The sequence below is a fragment of the Pholcus phalangioides genome, unplaced genomic scaffold, assembly GCF_987345545.1.
Source record: "Pholcus phalangioides strain wild (caught in Gottingen) unplaced genomic scaffold, Ppha-v1.0 ptg000005l_1, whole genome shotgun sequence".
In the NCBI taxonomy this organism is placed as follows: domain Eukaryota; kingdom Metazoa; phylum Arthropoda; class Arachnida; order Araneae; family Pholcidae; genus Pholcus; species Pholcus phalangioides.
In genome coordinates, this window is record NW_028301598.1 from 6,906,713 (window position 1) to 6,925,731 (window position 19,019).

Below are 19,019 nucleotides of genomic sequence, written 5' to 3' on the forward strand. Positions count from 1 at the left end.
GCCGTGCCTGGGAGGGGGTTATCACGAATTTCTGGTTTGGCAAACCACTCAGAATCAGTTTTTATTGTAGCTTTTGGTCTGATCTCAAAAATGTAAGTAATAATCTATGATATGATAAAATCTAAAAATATTTGTAAAACAGTACGAGTCGCATAAAGGATATGCAATTAAATTTCACAGAAAAACCCCACACCAGATTAAAAAAAAAAGAATCAATGTGAACAGTGGTTTAAAATAAAAAGGTGTTTGTTATATCTCTTTAATTTGCAATTAAAACAATGTCAAATTTTTGATGAGATTTTCTTTAAATAACAGATGTTAAATCAACTTGTCAATTTGATTTAATCGTAGCTTCTGTGAATGTGAAAGAAGCAGTGATGTTACCTAGATCTCGAACATGCTAGGACTGATGTTCAATATTGTATCATCTTCATTCTTTAAGCCGAGCCATTTTTTCTTTGACTTCTTTGAGTACTAATTTCATTTGCTCGTAAGTCCCGGTGCTGTTTGGAATGTTTTCATAAGGTAGATGGTCTTGTATGCCCTCACCAAATTTCTCAAAGTTTGGCAATCGCCTGAATGTGGTAAACGCAGGAACCACGGGAGACCCAAGAAATGAAGAAGCTGATTCCAAGCTCCTAGATGAATTGGCACTTTCTTCAATCTGACAGCTTTCGTTAATTGTTGCAGAAGTTTCTGCACTTTCTGCACTGTGCTCTCCCGGAGATGAGAAATTTTTAATTTCTGCATCATCCTCGTCAACAGCATTTGTTAGAGCTAACATAATGAGCCTTTTTTTCTCTTCTAACTCATCTAATGACGGAGAGTCTCTGAACGGTTGATCCACTGATTCCAATCTTTCAATAAAATTCAGCTCCTTGCCTGTTTTAGATGGGATTTTGAAGTCTAGCTTCGCAATCTCTTCATTATGATCCGATGATGTAGAACATGGGAACGAGGGTAGTGAACTGGAATCAATGCATTCTATTGATTCTGAAGAAAGGGGTGTGCATGATGCCAGAAGATTATCACCAATAACAGTACCAGAACTGCTAGACATATTATTCTTTATAAGTTCTAAGTTCTTTGAATCTAACGTCACTACAGGCTGTACTACCTCTGTGACACTATTCGTAGAAGATAACGATGCATCTTCCAGACTCTCAGCAAATACTATGGACATTGCGGAAGGGATAGGAGCAGGAAAATCGGGAGGAGGTGTTGTAGGTGGTGGAGGTGTAGGGGGAAGAGGAGGCAGAGGAGGTGTAGGGGGAAGAGGCGGCAATGGAGAGGAGTACCCCTCTTCGGCCGGAAGTGGAGGCAATGGAGAAGAGTACCCATCTTCGGCCGGAAGTGGAGGCAATGGAGAAAAGTGTCCATCTTCGGCTGGAAGTGAGAGCAATAGAGAAGAGTACCCATCTTCGGCTGGAAGTGGGGGAATGAAGTCCAGTTTTGAAGTCTTTGTTTCTTCAACAATTTCACAATCATCTATACATGAAAAAAAGTCTTATTTTAATTCATAATAAGTACAAATACCATGCTTAACCAAATTAAAAAAAAAAAAAATTCCAAAATTTAACCTATCAAATCTAGCTGCTGGTTAAAGTAGATGACAATGTAAAAATTAATAATATGCAGTCACACAGATGAGAAACATCAGATTGGAACTAATATTCAAATACAGCAAAATCTGCCTCCAACAGAATCACCAGAGAATGAGATTTTTTCCATTGAAAACAGGTTTCCGCATAATAAAGATTCAATTGCCATAATGTGCAAAATTATGTAATGATCTCATGTGTAATTGAAATAAAATAAAAATAAATTAATTGAAGATAAAGTAAATAATTAAAAAAAAAAAGAATAAATAATTGGTCCAGCACTGTGATCATGGGAATGCACATAGCTTGCATACAATTACAATTTTTATAAATTATGTAATTGTTTCTCTCATTAATATTTTTTATAATTTCTTTCATTAATTTTCAATCATTTAATTCATCAATTATGGCATTATTTTTCATGGATACTGAAATTTTTTATTTATTCCAAAATTATTTCAATCTTCCGTTAATTTCAAATACTCATCACTTGAGAATTTTATTCAACACAGTCAACACTCATTATAACACCAACCATTCTAGTGACCATTCCATTATAATGATTGGTATGACAGGTTCCAAATATTTTCCCCGTTTCCACCATGTTATTTTTATCCAATATAATGACCAGTATAAATATCATTCAATCCATTACAATGACCAAAGCCATCTCAGCTTACATTTTTGTTTTTTGTTTTTCTTTGCAAACATATGGAAAAAATCTGTTGGTGAGTGACTTTTTTGACCTTTGATACTTGAAGAGGAGAAAAGGTATGAAAAATAGGTTGTTTAAAGATAAAGCGTTGTCACTTCTACGATAAACCCGGTAGTTAACAAGCACCATCACTGGAAATGGGGTGAATCATAGCAGGGTGCACTGTGCTGATGCAAGTCGACTGGATGGTGTTGCTTCCCTCCCCCATTTTGTTTTATTTTCTCTTATGGTGGCTTAATCCCACTTCCCACATGGTTGGTTTTTTTAAATCTCATTCTAAATTGTTTGCTAAATGTTGTCACGCCAAAAATTATTCATTCTACATAGCTGTTTTAAATAAACGGAATGCCATATCTTTAGATCTGAAATTGAAAGTTTTAAGTTTTGGCAGAAGTTGAAATTTAAAGCTAAAATATCAGAATCATTGCATATTTATGGTAAGATTATAACAAAATGAAAGATTTTTTTTTGAGTCCATCAACATGATATACAATTTTTTGTAAAAACATCCTATATAACATCTGTTTTCTGTGGAACGAAGGGGTTGTTATAATGAGCATTGACAGCATTTGTTTAGTGTGCTCATACTTATATTGTTGAATATATCAAGGCTTTGACAAATCCCAATCGCCAGGTTGCTATGAAAACTAGAATATCAGTATTGGTGCCTGAAATTTTCTATATGTGATTGTTAAATTTTGGAGCCAAAGGAGGACACAAAATTTTCTGATTTCATTACAGTATGTCTCTTAGCATGGAAGCAACTTATCAAGTCCCGAAAAAATTGGAAAAATATTATTCAGGATCATTTTCCGTGAACAAAAAAAACCATGATTGGCTCCTTAGAAATTTTGCTGGTGTCTAAATGTTTTTGATTTGTCAAGGGGCCGTTCAAGTATTACGTAAGAAATTTTTAGATATTTTTGACCCCCTCTCCCCCTTGTCAGCAAAAGTCAGCAACTATGACCCCCCCCCCTTGTCAGCAAAATTTTGTCATCAGCTCTGCCCCTCTAAATCCTAATGCATATTGGTGGTATCAAACGTACACAGGTGGGAGGGGGAATAGGAGGGCTAATATCCCGCCCCCAACGATCAAAAATTTATTTTTTAATGTATAAAAATATTTTTTAATTGAAATTTCGGAAGAAAATACCTTTATATGTTGTTGTAATCAATTTCTGTTAATTTCAAGATTATTTGAAGGCTATGAACTCAAAATTTATCTTTAACTAGATATAATACCCGGCGTTGCCCAGGTTTTTTTCAATGAGGCTTTTTTGGATCACCTGATATCTCCCTCTTTCTTTGAGGGACATGCAAACCGTGTCCAAGTTCACCAATATGGCGACTTCCTGCACGACTCATGAAATAAACAAATCTAGATTTAAAGTAACGTAAAAAAAATATTTTTTTTTTCTTTTTTTAAAGGGTGCTAGGTATTTCGATCCCTCCCCCCCTTTTTGAACTTCAAGTTATCCATCTCTGCCTGTTTCTGCTTCAAAAAATGCTTAATTAAAGCTGTGGAATTTTTTCGATGTACTTTACGGACCCATAATTAATTTTAAAATATTCTAACCCACATGAATTTATGCAGTTCAATATCAAAAGACAATACGGAGACATTAATTTTCATGCTTGAGAAGATATAAATAAAAAGTTGAAATCAATGCATGGATATCCAACTCGAAAGTAGTTCCGGCTAATTGCTTCATATTTAAACTCCTGGGCTTCGTATATCTCTAAGCGAACTCAATATTTCAAAAATCGAGTATTTAATACAATTTTTAAAATCATTGATGTGACAGAAAACCCAACCAAATTTCCTCATTTCTACATTAAAATCGGCAATTTTAACATTGATTTCTATAGGGGATCACCCTTTGCCTTACCATCAAAGTGATGCTGATGATGGCGTCTATTCAAAAAGCTCTCATTACTGGGAGGATTGAATAAAGTGGCAAACCATTATAAAGGCATAAATATTATACATATACTGACAGCGTTGAAGAAATGACAAACCATTGTAAAGGCATATACACGTTTTAAACGCATTGCTAGGGAACCACGGTAACCAAAGTAAACGTTCGGAAAGTGATTGTTGAGGCCCTTAAACCATTGTTGCCAGACAGTTTTTTGCCTGGGATCTAGCCATTCAGTACCACGTATTATGTGTGTGTGTGGTGCAAGGTTTCTCAATTCACTCGGTGTACAACCAAAAGGTCATTCAACATCAACCAAATGAAAAACATATTCTATTGACAAGATTGTTTTTTGCACAATTGATGGGTGCATTTATCATCATGTGAAACACATGATGCTTGTTTATAATTGACTGATGTTGCATGATGTTGTTTAATAATTTACACATTTTTATTCTTTCACAGATTAAATTATTTTGGTAGAAAAACAAGCAAACTCAAAATTTTAATACAAAAAGTGAAAAAGTCCAATGATTTTTATGTTGTTACATCTATTATTTAAAATCTGCAATTAGGGGCATAGAATTCAAGACTTTATACAACTAATTTCTCTATTTTTTGATCAGGGAACCCATGTATTGTATCCCATGCATTGCAAATGCTTATTCCAGTTATATCTAAATTTAGCGCCATATATTTTTCTGAAGTTTCCTCCATGCACAAAATCTAGAATAGAAAACCGTCTTTCCACACTGTATCTAAGGATTAGGTTTGGGTCTATATGTACAAGGTCTTCTATATTTCTTTTAATCGGCAACTTTACAGTAAACAAAACGATAAACCTCTCCGTTAATTGCATGAAGTACAGATGACTGGATATGGTCCTCAGATCGCGAGAAGAGTTAAGCAAAACCCCCTCCCCCCCTCTGGAGAGGGTCCATTTCGGTGCGGGGAAAGGATAAAAATTATCCTGGGTTGCCAGTAAAGGCTGTCTTGGCGCAAATCTCTGTATGCGGGTATTCCTCACGCTTCAGTGAACTGTCAGTTTTCACGCTTGAGTGAGCTGCACTTTTTGTGTTGCCGTTTGTCAAAAGATGTACTCGAAAATTGTTATAAATTTTAGAAGTAAAGTACATTTTTTAATTTAAAAAATTTGAATTTTTATTAAATTCAATATTTTGAACTAAAATATTTGATACAGAAAAAAATTCGAAGGGAGTAGTGATCATTTAGTAATAAAGGGTGCAAAATTACTTTAAATTAGTAATTAAATTCCTAAAATAATAAAATAAATTAATTGTTAAATTACTTTAAATTAATAATTTAATGCAAAAGGAGTATTATTAATATAATAATAATTTATTACTACTGTAAATTATATGGCATTTTCTTCGGTTTAATTTCTATACCGCAGCAAGAGAATGCCACCCGCTAGCAATTAGCCATTCTTCTTCTGTTTACCTTCTCTCATAGCCATATATCATCGTCTTTTTTTACTTTCTCGACAGAAGCTACTCATATGGGCTTTTTAAATAGGTGACAAATGCAGTAGTGACAAATAAAAAGATTGAGCATGCCTGCTTGTCAAGTTTGCAGTTACGTCTGCAGCCACCTTAAGGGCATGTCCTCCCAAAGGCAGGGCTGACAGGGACCCAGTCCTGGGTCCCTGGATGATTCTAATCATTTTTTACAACTATAAATTCATTTTAGAGTGACCCGTTGAAGATTCCAATCTGAGAACCCGGCTGCAAGATGTGGAAGGCCATGCTTAAGGGGATCAGAATAATGGTCCTCTCATGCTGCAGCAGGGATCCTGGCTGGGATCTCTCACCGGCCATCCATTCTGAATTTACAGTGTGGAAAAAAAAAAGAAAATTATAAGAATTCTCCTATAGGCTGGATTTTGTCAGCCCATCCTTCGTCTTCTGCTCGTCTGCCACTACGAATGTTACCATCAAGGTCCATGGGTTCAAATGCGGGCATAGAACATTCGAAGCAAGTTCTTTACCTACTGAGCCTAGAACGACCACTGATGGATGGAGCCTTCATTTCCCACCCAACTCCACTGGTTGGAAATTACCGTATGGTGATATATGACCAGAGTTGGTGTGCAGTATAGTAGCCCATCCTTCTGGGGGCCGTGGTGGGAAATGTTTTATATGAGCAGTATTCGGCTTCAGCTTGATACATGGAACTGATTATTAAAAAAAGGCTAGAGTTTTCAATCCCTTCTTTCTTCTTATATATAAAAAATACATTTTTTGTATTAAAATAATGTGGCGTAAGTGCTTGAGTAGCCGGGCCGTCTTAAGAGCATCACAGGCTTTCCTGGACCAAGTGATTTTTCTGAGGCCCCTACCATGTAAATTCTGGAAAATTTCAACCAGATCTTATTTTTGTGAATCTAATGCGACAATGCCTTAAGACGACACTGTCAAACAGCCGGTGTTTATGCAACAAAAACACTGCGATGACAACTTTATCGAGAGCACTGCCGTGGTGCATTTAGTGGAATTTCTAGGAGGCCAAAATAGTGCTAGAGATGCCAAACAGGAAAGCAGCGTTGCTAATGCGCTATTCTCAATAGGCAGTTGCTTTACCTAAAAGTAAATAATCGAATCGTCTAACGTGTTCTTCTCGTGATCGGTGGACTATACCAAGTGAAGATAATTGGAAAGAAAAGTCACATTCCCCTGTGGGGGAATCAAACTACCACCAACTTCACACTTCATAGGTGTGTGCTCTACCATTAAGGTACAGAGGACAGACATTTCTTTATTAAGAACACAGTATTCCTTTGCGCTGAACAGGACTGAACAAAAGACAGCCTCCCAACTCAGCAGAAACTTGTAACAAAATTAGCCTCCTGATAGCGATGCACAGTCCCTAAGGAACACAGTATTCTTAGGAAAGAAATATCTGTCCTCTGTAGCTTAATGGTAGAGCACACACTCGGAAAGTGTGAGGTTGGTGGTTTGATTCCTCACACAGGAACAGACTTTTCTTTCCAATTATCTTCACTTGGTATCCAGTCATCTGTATACTTCGTAACTTTACAGTATTTAAATAACACACATACCATAAGTGGTTGTCTTTAACTTCAATATCATTGAAGTTAAATAAAGTGAAAATGAAATTGGGATTTTGCGGTTTAAATCAACAATTTTTTAAAAAAATCAAGTGATTTAAATCATGATTTGATCGCCACACCATGGTTGTAAAATGCTTGTGACACTTGCTTTGACAGAGAATATCTACTCAAAATTACACTCACTCAACTGACAAGAATCTTTAAGAATAATGGATGCCCAATCTCCTGAGATGTCAACCATTTAAGCAACTGAAACCTTGTGTGAAAATTTGTAATCATTGCAGCCAAAAAGCATGAAAGAACATTCATTATTATTCATCGGTGGGTTTGACACATCAAAATTCTAAAATTTATGGATCACAATAAAATGAGAATCCAACTCTTTTACCTGAACATTCATCAACAACTTCCATGTCTTCATCAGCGCGAATGATCGTGGTAGGTTTCTGACATGACTCAGCTTCTAGTTCTTTCCTACGTTTTGGCCTGACAACCTAAAATGAATTATTATACATCAGATCAGAGATAGCTACACCAGTTCTAAAACTCAGGCAACATCAAACATAATCTAAATGAAAAAAATCCTTGTGTTGTTGAGAATCTATAATGCAATATGAAATTTTATAGAAAAAGTTACTAGTCAAACCTCTCTTTCTCGAAAACCTCTATATCTAAAAAAAAAAGAAAAAATCCTACCCTTACTGTTCTTAACCAATGGATTTTACCCTCTGTCTCAAAGTATTTTTGGAAAAAAACCATCTCAAAGACCAAGCCACGATATGGTGATAGAAAAAGGAAACACTGAAATTACTATTTCACGTAAATCTGGCTTCTTTTACAGATGGGGAAGAAACTGATAATAAATTTTTATTTTTATTGTAACCCATTGTGTTGATGGATCTTGTCAATCAAAGGCGGGTATCATGATTGGTGTGTGTGAATGGCTTTATTTTCCTAGCATGGCAAAAAGCCAGCCAACAGGTAATTCAAAATTGCATCAAGAAAATAGGGTTTGGAAGCAGTCATCTCAGTGATGAAGGCTCAGATCTTTCACTCAAATTTCAACGATTCTCAGAACAATACTGAGGATACAATATCAGAACATTGGGGGCATTACCAATAAACATTTAAATCTATAAATTTCATTTTCTAATTTTGTGGACACAGTGTTTCACTACAAACTTACAGCACCTTAACTGATACTAAAATTATTGCTGAATGTACGGCCAACTCAGGAGTGCGATGAAAATACAGTGAAAGATGATTCAGAGGATCTAGTAAAAGTAACAGTGAAAAATGCCAAACATCCTATAAAAGCACTGCGTCATTTTTTGGAGCAAATTGAATAAGACAGGGTCCAAAATATTTACAATTCTTGCTAGCATAGATGACATTAGGAAGGCTCAAGATAAAAAAATGACCAATATGCATCAATATAAGATTATGGATTATTTCAAATAAGGTACGTGAAAATAAATATTTAATGGAATAATAAAAAATTTAACGCATTTTAGTGAATTTGGATATAGTGTAACTGAACTAATAATTTCATTAGTATGTAGTAAAATATAGTACAATATTTCCAACGTGGTCAATCCAATTTAGCCATTTTTGGCATGTTTTTCCCCCTTCTTAAACAAAAAACAGTTTCTTGAAAACTCTATCTCAATTTTTTTTTCAGTTCTGCCAGTTTCTAGGTAGAGAGGTTTGACTGTGCTACTTAACCGTACATGCACCTCGTTCACATTCCTCTAGGGAATTTCTAACGAATCGGTACATGCTGAAATGTGTGTTCTGAGAGTTGTGTGTGGCCCCCCTAAACATATTTATGTTGACAGAGAGTTGCACTGATTTCATGTTATGGCTAGAGCTGCCAACTGGCTTCTATATTTTGAAGTTTAGATGGTAAATGCTATAGGAAAAGACTACTGATCCTGTGATAGTCTGAGGCCTATCAACAGTTTATTTTTCACACATTGCAATTAAATACAATTCATAAGAGAAGCTAGAAAAATCTGGCATTCTTTTATATGTTAGCCATTACTTGGAAAATTTAGCAAAGAATGAAAATTCTGGCAATTCAACAAGCAGTTTTAAAATTTGCATAAACATGAGAAAAACATACAATAGGCCAAAAAAATGAATATACCAATATTGATAATGCAATATGGAATTTTATGAAAAAAGTTTCTACTACTTATTACATTTTCAATTAGATTAATTACATTAATTACAAATTTCTTATTTAATTTTTTGATAGATTATGACAAGAGCTAATTAAATTAAGCAACAGCTTGCAATTTACAGCAGATTTAAAAAATTGGCTTTTAAATAATTCCAAAAAAACATTCAGCTTATTAGGGCAAAAAGCAAAACATAACTCCATTCTTTGCTCAAAATAATTCTGATGAGAGTTTCAACCACAATAATTTAGCCTACAAATGTGAAGTTAAGTCAATATAACCGATCACATTAAACAGTGTTTACAATGTTCTCAATTCATAGTTTTTTAAGAACTCACAGATTTTTCGACACTGCTCTCCATCAATGAACGTGATTGGCTTTGTTGAAATGGAGGTAAGCCTAATTGATCAGACTCCTGAAACAAAAATAAAAAATAAATAAATCGTGCATTATCAAAAAAATGTGCAAAGAAGCAATGGGGGAAGAAATCTAATTTTGATCACCACAGAATAAGTGATCAGATTTTTTTTGTGGTGCACATAATATATCTACACCAGCAGTTACCAACCTTTTTGACTTGTGGAACACTTTCTTAGAATCAATTATTGGGGAGCCACTAAGGTTTTTTTTTTTAATTTATAAAAACTACTAAATTTTACTGATTTATTTTATTTTCCTGGAGCAGCAGTGGAGCCCTTGGAAAGTGCAGACAGAGCCCTCAGGTGGGAACCACTGATGTTGACTCAAGTTAATACTTACAGTTGGACCCCGATACAATAATTTCTCCAATTAAACAAAATTTTTTCTCATATATAAATTCTGGCAAAGGTAGAGGTCAAACCACTATTTTAGACAGTGTTACACATTTTCTGCACAAAAAACCCAAACAAACATAGTAAAATGGGAAGAAAATTGGCACTGAAACGCAACTGCAAGCAGAATATGCAATGGCACCATTCACAACGACTATGTACCCTTCCCTGTTTGAAGTTTTGTTTTTTCATGCTACAAGTTTCCAGTCAAAGATCCTGGTCTAGGGGGTCTTGTGGCAGGATGTGGGGGCCATGGTCGTTAACAAAGTTTGTGAGCCCCTATTTTATCACAGATACTGAGAAATCCTCATTTATTCTTACTTTTTTTTTCTCAAATTCTACAATTTCGTTTATGAGCTAATTTACTGCATATGATTTTCCTGGGTGGGATATGCTGCTGATTATAACACAAAACAAATTATGAACAACTTGCCGTTGCGTTGCCACTTTCAATTTTTCTTGAGGGGTCTGTATATTTAAATATTTCGTAATTATCCACAGGCTGTAGCAGTTCAAATTTTATGAAAGAGTCATCCAGTATTTTGTTTGTGTACTTCAACCTGTTGTTGATATCCTGTTTCTGTCAAAACAGATTTTTTTATTTGCACGTACGTTGCAAGCTATGACCCAACATCCAGCAGCAGGAGCTCCTAGACTGATATCTTTAGTGGGGTCCCCCCAGGCCAGACTTTCTCACAGGCCACTCCATAGTGGATCTATAGTGTCTGTCACAATCCGGCTAACTGAATTGAAAATGAGCAGTACACTTTTGAACCAGATTTTCAAAACTTTACATTCATGTGTTCATGAAAAACCTCAGACCTTTTCGGCTTACCACCTTCGATGAAACCAGTATTACTGCCTCCCAACAAGCTGCTCAAACTGAACTGTGAAGTCTTTGGAAATGCGTACATTCACCATGATAACTGACCACCCTTCCCGTGCAGTATATGTCAAATCTTGTGGGTGAAAAAAAAGAAAATAACAGCAACAAATCCTTGTTGTTTATAATAGGAGTCGCGAACAGCTGCAAAGAATTTTCAAATGGCTCTGCCAAACTAGATACACGCAAATTTCATTTGTCACGAAACCCTAAAGAAAGCTCCTTTTCAAGAACTCTTAAAGGGTATACAAGTGTATATCAAATCTATTTGCGAATAATAATAAAAACCAAACTTCCATTAAAAAGAGACAGTAATGTTTGAGTGAGAAAGGCATATCCTGTCAACACCCACCCTGAAGACATAGCAGCAAAAATGCTTTGACCGATCTTTAAAAAAAAATTTCCATGTTCCAGATAACTTTCAAATAATACGGAATAAATAAAAAATAAACATTGTCAGGTATTTTATGATATGGGGAGCAAAGGACTATATTTTTGGCAGTGTTGTACTGTAAGAGTCATTTTGAGTATCATACATCTGCTTTTGTTAACATTCGGACTGAAGTTAGAAGGAACAAAGTTTAGCACACGCTCAATCAGATAAGTGAGAAGCCATGGGTTCGATTCCCCACAAAAGCAGTTACATTTTTATTCTGGGATTTATGTTTGCATCAGTCAGCTGTTGAAACCTTCATAACCTGAATCTGTTTGAGATGAACTTAACAAGTATAATGAGGATGAGGGGCACCTCACAAAGCTAGAATTTTATTTTCCTGTAGAGTCAAAATGTATAGGCAGATTATATGTAACTCCTTAGTGAGGATAATATATCGCTGTGTAATATATTTCTGCAGCTTCTGTTTTTTCTGGGGGGGGGGGGGCAGAATGGAAATTAATATTTTAAAATTCAATTAAGTACAAAAATATTTTTTCAATGATTTATAGATGATATATATGCATGCGAATAAAAAATTAATATTTTTTCTACAAAAATGTGACAATCTTCTCCATTCCTTCAGATTTCATTATTAACGAATGTAATTCACATATAGCATTATATGCCTTTGAAGGCTATATGATGCCATTTTTTTCAGAAAGTAGCAAAATTTGCTTCCGTAAATTATATGTAAGATCTTATGCTAAATATAACTCATTATTGCGAGGATTTTTTTAAACACATGCAGAGAAAAACATTCTCATACAACCAAAACTGAAATCCCAATAAACTGGTAAATCATCATTGTGCCAATGCTGAAATTGCACGTTCTTTCAATATGACTGCTTTTTGGTGAAGAAAAAATTAACCCTCTATGTGATTCCATATATATTTGGATATACATGGCAAATACATGGTTAAAAAATCCGGTACACAAATTTCTTTTGCTATTTTAGAAATATCTTTTAGAGTCATTTCAGTACAAAATATGGCTACATAAGTATGGCACTTTTTGATCTAAAAAGAGTTGATTCCTTGTCAGAGTGTCATTTTTTGAGGGCTGCTGAAATTTTACTTGTTCAAAGATTTATAAAATCACACCAAATTGAGGGAATCAGAAATAAAATTCAAGGTAAAAAGCATTCAACTTTGTAAAGTAAGATTTTATCTGTTTACAGATAATATTAAAATCAAAACAAACTGTATATTTTACTCTTAATTAACTATTCTAGCCGGAAGAATCTAGCTAAAAGAATTCCACTTTAATTAAATTATTGTGCGTTGGTGTATTTTTTCAATGAAAAATATGATAACAGCACTGTTTGAATTTACATCTATTTTTATAAAAAAAAAAGTTCTTTTCAATAATTTTTTTATGAGGGTGAACCAAGAAGGTTAAAGCTTCCCTTTTGATACGAAAGGCGATTTCTTTGATTTAATTTGAATACCATACAGATGTAGATTTTAACAATTCTCACAAAAACTGGAAATGCATAAATATGTTGGTTAAAACATGCCACTGCACATTTTTTTTTGCTCTTCTTATGTCATTGGGACCATTCTAGTATTACATCAGCATTGATGGGGTAAGGGGGGGTGGGGTTCGAATTTGCTGGCTTTTGATAAGGGGGAAGTGGGGTTTGACCACTGCTTATGTCATCAACCGCCCTTTATAAAAATATGAAATATTCCTAATGGCTAGTAGACCTCTCAGATATGGAGGGGGGTCAGTTAAATGGTTTTGTATCCACTCAGTGCGGCGCATTCATTGTCCTTGAATGATTTGCTGACTCTTGCACATAAGCGGATACATGCTCCTTGAACAAGGAGCTGTGGGGGGGGGGGGTGTTCACAGAGGGTGCGCATGGTTAATGGGGGGAATTGTCTAATTTTGCCCTGCCACTCTATATTATTGAAGGACAACCCCAATCAGAGGCATACGCAGGATTGTGGGGCACAAAAGGCTTAGGGGAGTGGGTGTAATGAATATCTTGAATGAAATTCTTTTTTAGTTCTTAGCCTTCAAACAGATTATAATAACATTTTAAGGTATTTTTTCCATATTTTAATTTAAAAAACATTTTTTTGCATCATAAATACACTTTTGATCGTCTGGGGTGCGCACAGGGGAGCTCGTGCCCCACCTCCTGAATACATCTCTGATCCCAATATAAGTTGGGGGAGGCCGAGCTGACAAAATTTTGCTGACAAGGGGGGAGAGGGTTAGAGTTTCGCTGACAGGGAGGGCAAAAAAGGCAAAAATCTGCTGACATAATACTTGAATGGCCCCCTTTTCTAAAATTTATAGGGATGAATTTCAATCAAAAAAAAAAAAAAAAAATGGTTGTTTTTATCTATGATCTACTCTATGTCAAAAATCTTTAATTAATATACACACTTACATCCACATAATTTGGTGGCAATGGTACATTGAAACCCGGATAATCTATGAGCTTGTCACAATCATACTGAACTGAAAATGAAAAGAAAATGGCTGTTATCATTTTAAAACTGTTTAGGTTGTCATACGATACCTGTAAATACATAAAATTTGATTTACTTAGGTTTATTCAATATGGATTTCATTAAATGAAAAGAGAATTAATGAATTTTTGAAAAAAAATTAATTCTTCAAAACTGTGTTAGATAGTTCTCATCTCTTGGTTGAAATTATTTTCCATTATAAAAAGTGTAATTATTTAACCAGAGCAAAGGTTGATCACTCAGTATTTTGTAGTATGGGTTTGAGCTCTTTCTATAGTTTATCCACAAAGAAAATTATGAACATAAACCTCAAGCCAAGCAACCACAGGTGTAAAACATGGGATCAAGAATTCCCCCTCCCTTATTAATTTTGGAGAGCTGGCTCAATACCACCCCCCACCCCCCACCACAAAAAAAAAAAAATCGCATTTATACGTTTTCCACACCTACATTCCGAATAATTACGTCACGTCAGTAGTGTGTTTCGGCCTTTACAGCTGTGACGTATAAAAAGAAAACGTGACGATTTTTTCACAAAAACTTTTTTCCGCCATTTTACAGGATGCGACCTATTTATCGGAAAATACTGTAATTTTTTCTATGTTCCATTGTAAATTAAATTGGGGAATTTTTCTAAAAAGTATGTAGTATTTCTTACTTATGTTATTCAAAAAATTGTGTTTATTTCAAAATGAAGAATTATTCTCAAGGTTTTAAATAGGGCTCCCCCTTTCTCGGTCAATTCTTTTTTACAGACGAATTTCTTTTTGTCCCGCCGGTGACCGCAAAAAAAGGGGGGGGGGGTTATATACCCTGTTTACATTCACAGCACTGTTAGAAATTTTAAATATCTTGCGGCATCACAGTTGATCTCAAGGAGGCATTTCGATGCTTCCCCCCCTACCGACAATAAAATGATCTGCACTTCTATAGTTACAGCCCGTCCGTAGCATCTAGTGGTGTGTTTCCCAGGGGGGGGGGGATACAGGCAGGGCTATGGACTCCCACATACTGGAAAAGGGCTTCTAGCCTGCTGAGATCTTTGACCGGCTTTTTGTACACAAGGCCCACTTGTGTACTCTTGATGACTGCACGACACAAAGCTTTACGCCTCACCTGGGCCAGACAACACCGACATTGGACTGTTGAGGACTGGAAACATGTTGCCTGGTCTGACGAGTCTCGGTTCCAATTGCTTCAAGCTGATGGACGTGTACGGGTATGGAGACAACCTCATGAATCCATGGACCCTACATGTCAACAGGGGACTGTTCAAGCTGGTGGAGGCTCTGTGATGGTATGGGGCGTGTGCAGTTGGCGTGATATGGGACCCCTGATACGACTCTGACAGGTGACAGGTACGTAAGCATCCTGTCTGATCACCTGCACCCATTCATGTCCATTGTGCATTCTGACGGACTTGGACAATTTCAGCAGGACAATGTGACACCCCACACGTCCAGAATTGCTACAATGTGGCTCCAGGAACACTCTTCTGACTTTAGACACTTCCGCTGGCCACCTGAATCCCCAGACAGGAACATTATTGAACATATCTGGGATGCCTTGCAACGTGCTGTTCAGAAGAGATGCCCCTCTTACTCCTACGGATTTATGGACAGCCCTGCAGGATTCATGGTGTCAATTACCTCCAGCACTACTTCAGACATTAGTTGAGTCCATGCCACGTCATGTTGCGGCACTTCTGCGGGCTGGCGGGGGCCCTACACGATATTAGGCAGGTGAACCAGTTTTTTTGACTCGTCAGTGTATATATAGGACGTTTTACACAAGGTTTAAACATTTTTTTTTTCTGTTAAACCTTGAACTGAATACTGTAAAATTGCTTGAGACTTTAGCAATAGTAATGTTATAATAGTATAATATTTCTTATTAAGGGGACGTTCAATTATTACGTTATCATTATGATGGGGGGGGGGGTTCCGATTTGTTGACTTTTGATGACAAGGGGGGGAGGGGGGTTTGGATAATGCTTACGTCATCAACCACCCTCTATGAAAATATGAAATATTTTTAATAGCATCTTACTCGGCGCGCGAAAAACGAGAAACACCTTTCGGTAGTTTGTGGGCACTTGAAGTAACATCCTCCCCCCCCCCCTCCCATTGATAAGTGCCCTACAGAGCCACTTTAGTGATCTCTAAATTTTTCGCGGATCCAAGTGATCTGGAAATGTGTCCGGGCTGCTTAAGTGCTCTGGAATTGTGCCACGCATCACTCAAGTGATCCGTAATTATATGCCGTGCATCACTTAAATAATCAGAGAATGTGCCGCAGATAACATGAGTGATGTAGAACAGTACTGGGAGCCACTTAAGTGCTCTAAAACTACGTCACATGTCACTCAAGGGATCTTTAATTGTGTCACGGATCGCTTAAATGTTCTGGAACTGTGTCCCGGGTTATTTAAGTGATCTGAAAATGAGCCATGGGCCACTTAAATGTTCTGGAATTGTACCACAGGACACTTAACTGATCTGTAGATGTGCCGCTTAGTTCATTTTTTTTACAAAATTAGGTTTTAGGAGGGCAGGCCACATCAGATAACCCCCAGGGGCCATATTTGGTCCACGGGCCAACGGCCTTTATACGATTTATCACTGTATGGCTTAGAGCAGCGATTCTCAACCTTTTTTTGACTCGTGGAGCCCTTTTAAGTAGAAAAATTCTACGGCGGAGCCACGTAGGCCAATTTACTTCTACTATTTAAAAATATTTGTAATTACTTTTTTTAATTTTACTGGTTTTTTTAAATATTTTCCTTGAGCGGCCACGGAGCCCCTGGAGGGTGCACAAGGGTGCGGAGCACCGGTTGGGAACCGCTGGCTTAGAGGGTAGGTCACAATGAATTTATTAAAGATAAATTTTGCGTTCATACATAGCCTTCAAATGACATTGAAATTAACAGAAATTGATTATAATAACTCAATTAAAAAAATATTTTTTGCATTAAAAAAAAAAAAATTTTGATCGTGGGAGGGGGCCTTTGCCCCCTCATGGCCCCCCCGTGTAAGTCTCTTTGGATTTTTGTGTTAGGATTCAGAGGAGCAGAGCTGATGACAAAATTTTGCTGACAAGGGGAGGGGGTCGAAAATGGCTAAAAAATTGCTTACGTGATACTTGAATGGCCCCTAAGCATAATATTTTGAATCAAAACGACAGATTAAAAAAAATTTGTTTTTTTGGGAACCGTCTGTAAAAAAAAAGGGGAGGGGGGAAATTTTCGAAAAAAATTCCAGTTATACCGCTGTTGCATTTATACGACGAGTCGTATAAACGAGGTTCCATTATTTCAGCCTGAGCCTCCCCCCCCCCCAACATTTTCAATAAGTTTACGCCTATGTTCAGATATATATAGATAAGCGAAAATACATTTGTGAACACATATCTAATAGATATAATAATGCTGTTGCAAGAGAAAGAAAAAATATTTTATGGCTTATTCCTTTAGGCCTGCTGGAAGGACTTTTCAGTCCCTTGAGGCTACAAAGTGTTTGTTTGTAATATGTGTGCATCCATTTTTTTTTTTTTTTTTGTGTATTATATATTTGTATTTGTGTAACACATGTTTGTATTTGTGTAACACATGTTTGTATTTGTGTAACACATGTTTGTATTTGTGTAACACATGTTTGTATTTGTGTAACACATGTTTGTATTTGTGTAACACATGTTTGTATTTGTGTAACACATGTTTGTATTTGTGTAACACATGTTTGTATTTGTGTAACACATGTTTGTATTTGTGTAACACATGTTTGTATTTGTGTAACACATGTTTGTATTTGTGTAACACATGTTTGTATTTGTGTATTACATGTTTGTATTTGTGAAATTAAAAAAATAATAATAATATTAGAGAGGGTGAAATTATTTCATTTTTATATTCATACCAGCTATTATACCTGGCCCTGCCTGGGTTTTTTTCTATATCAGGACTGTCTCAAGAGCATCATGGGACCCTGAGTGAATTGATTTCTCTAAGGCCCCTTATGTGACTGTAAATGCCTGCTTAATCTTGAAAAGCATAACCAGGTCTCATTATCATGAGGCTTCCTTTGCACTTGAGGCCCCGTGCCATGCATTAAGATGGCACTGCTTTATATATTGGGAGCATTGAAGTGACAAACCATTATAAAGGAGTACATAAACATGTCTAAAACTGAACTCATTATTTGGGAAGCACGGTATAACCAAAGTAAACATTCCAAAAAATTATCATTGAGGCAGAGAAACCATTGTTTTTGTCTGTTTGAGGTTCTACAATTTTAAATGGCCACATGCATGAACAAGGTGCTCTCAAGGTGTCAAGTTCTCTGGCAGTTTGTGATGCATACTTTTGAGACATGTAGCGCAATTGTCAGATTGAAGTTGGGGCTGGAATAGGGTGGCCAGATGTCTAGGTTTTTTGTTAAAAAGTACACTGCCTCGAAAAGTTTTTTCGGGATGCCTGTTTGTCCTGGTTTTTAATTTTCTGAGATCAGGGATTAAATAAATTGAATTATTTTTAGTTGGCAGAACTGTTTTGTTCCAAAAGTTCAAATTACCCCCTTTTTTTTAGCTTTGGATCTAGTGTAACAACACAGCTGCAAGTTCTGACAGAAAGTCCCTGTTATGCATCGTAATGGTACAAAGTGGCCAATTTTTGGTACTTTTTCATTACTCAAGGCCATTCCTGTGAGATGTGAGACAGTGTGAAAAGAATCACGGATTCCTTCGTAGAAAGAATTATTTTCCATAATTTGTTATATTATTCAAAATATTCTGAACATTTTCATGATTTTAAAGCAGCTACCTTGCTTTGTTGTACAAAATTGTTTTTCAATTCATATTTTCTATCAGGCTTTGTCCAAACACGAACACTATTAACAAT

General features: G+C 36.1%; 1 protein-coding gene across 1 annotated transcript in view; it reads right to left on the bottom strand.

Moving 5' to 3' along the window:
- Positions 1 to 228: 228 nt before the first annotated feature.
- LOC149085809 (uncharacterized) overlaps positions 229 to 19,019 on the bottom strand; it is a 56,768-nt gene continuing 37,977 nt past the window's right edge. Inside the window, exons 10-13 of the mRNA XM_089232228.1 lie at positions 14,044 to 14,114; positions 9,848 to 9,925; positions 7,715 to 7,820; positions 229 to 1,488 (exon numbers count right to left, since the gene is read on the bottom strand). Of these exons, the coding sequence (XP_089088354.1) occupies positions 431 to 1,488; positions 7,715 to 7,820; positions 9,848 to 9,925; positions 14,044 to 14,114 (1,313 nt within the window). The 3' untranslated portion in view covers positions 229 to 430. The remainder of the gene's footprint in view (positions 1,489 to 7,714; positions 7,821 to 9,847; positions 9,926 to 14,043; positions 14,115 to 19,019) is intronic.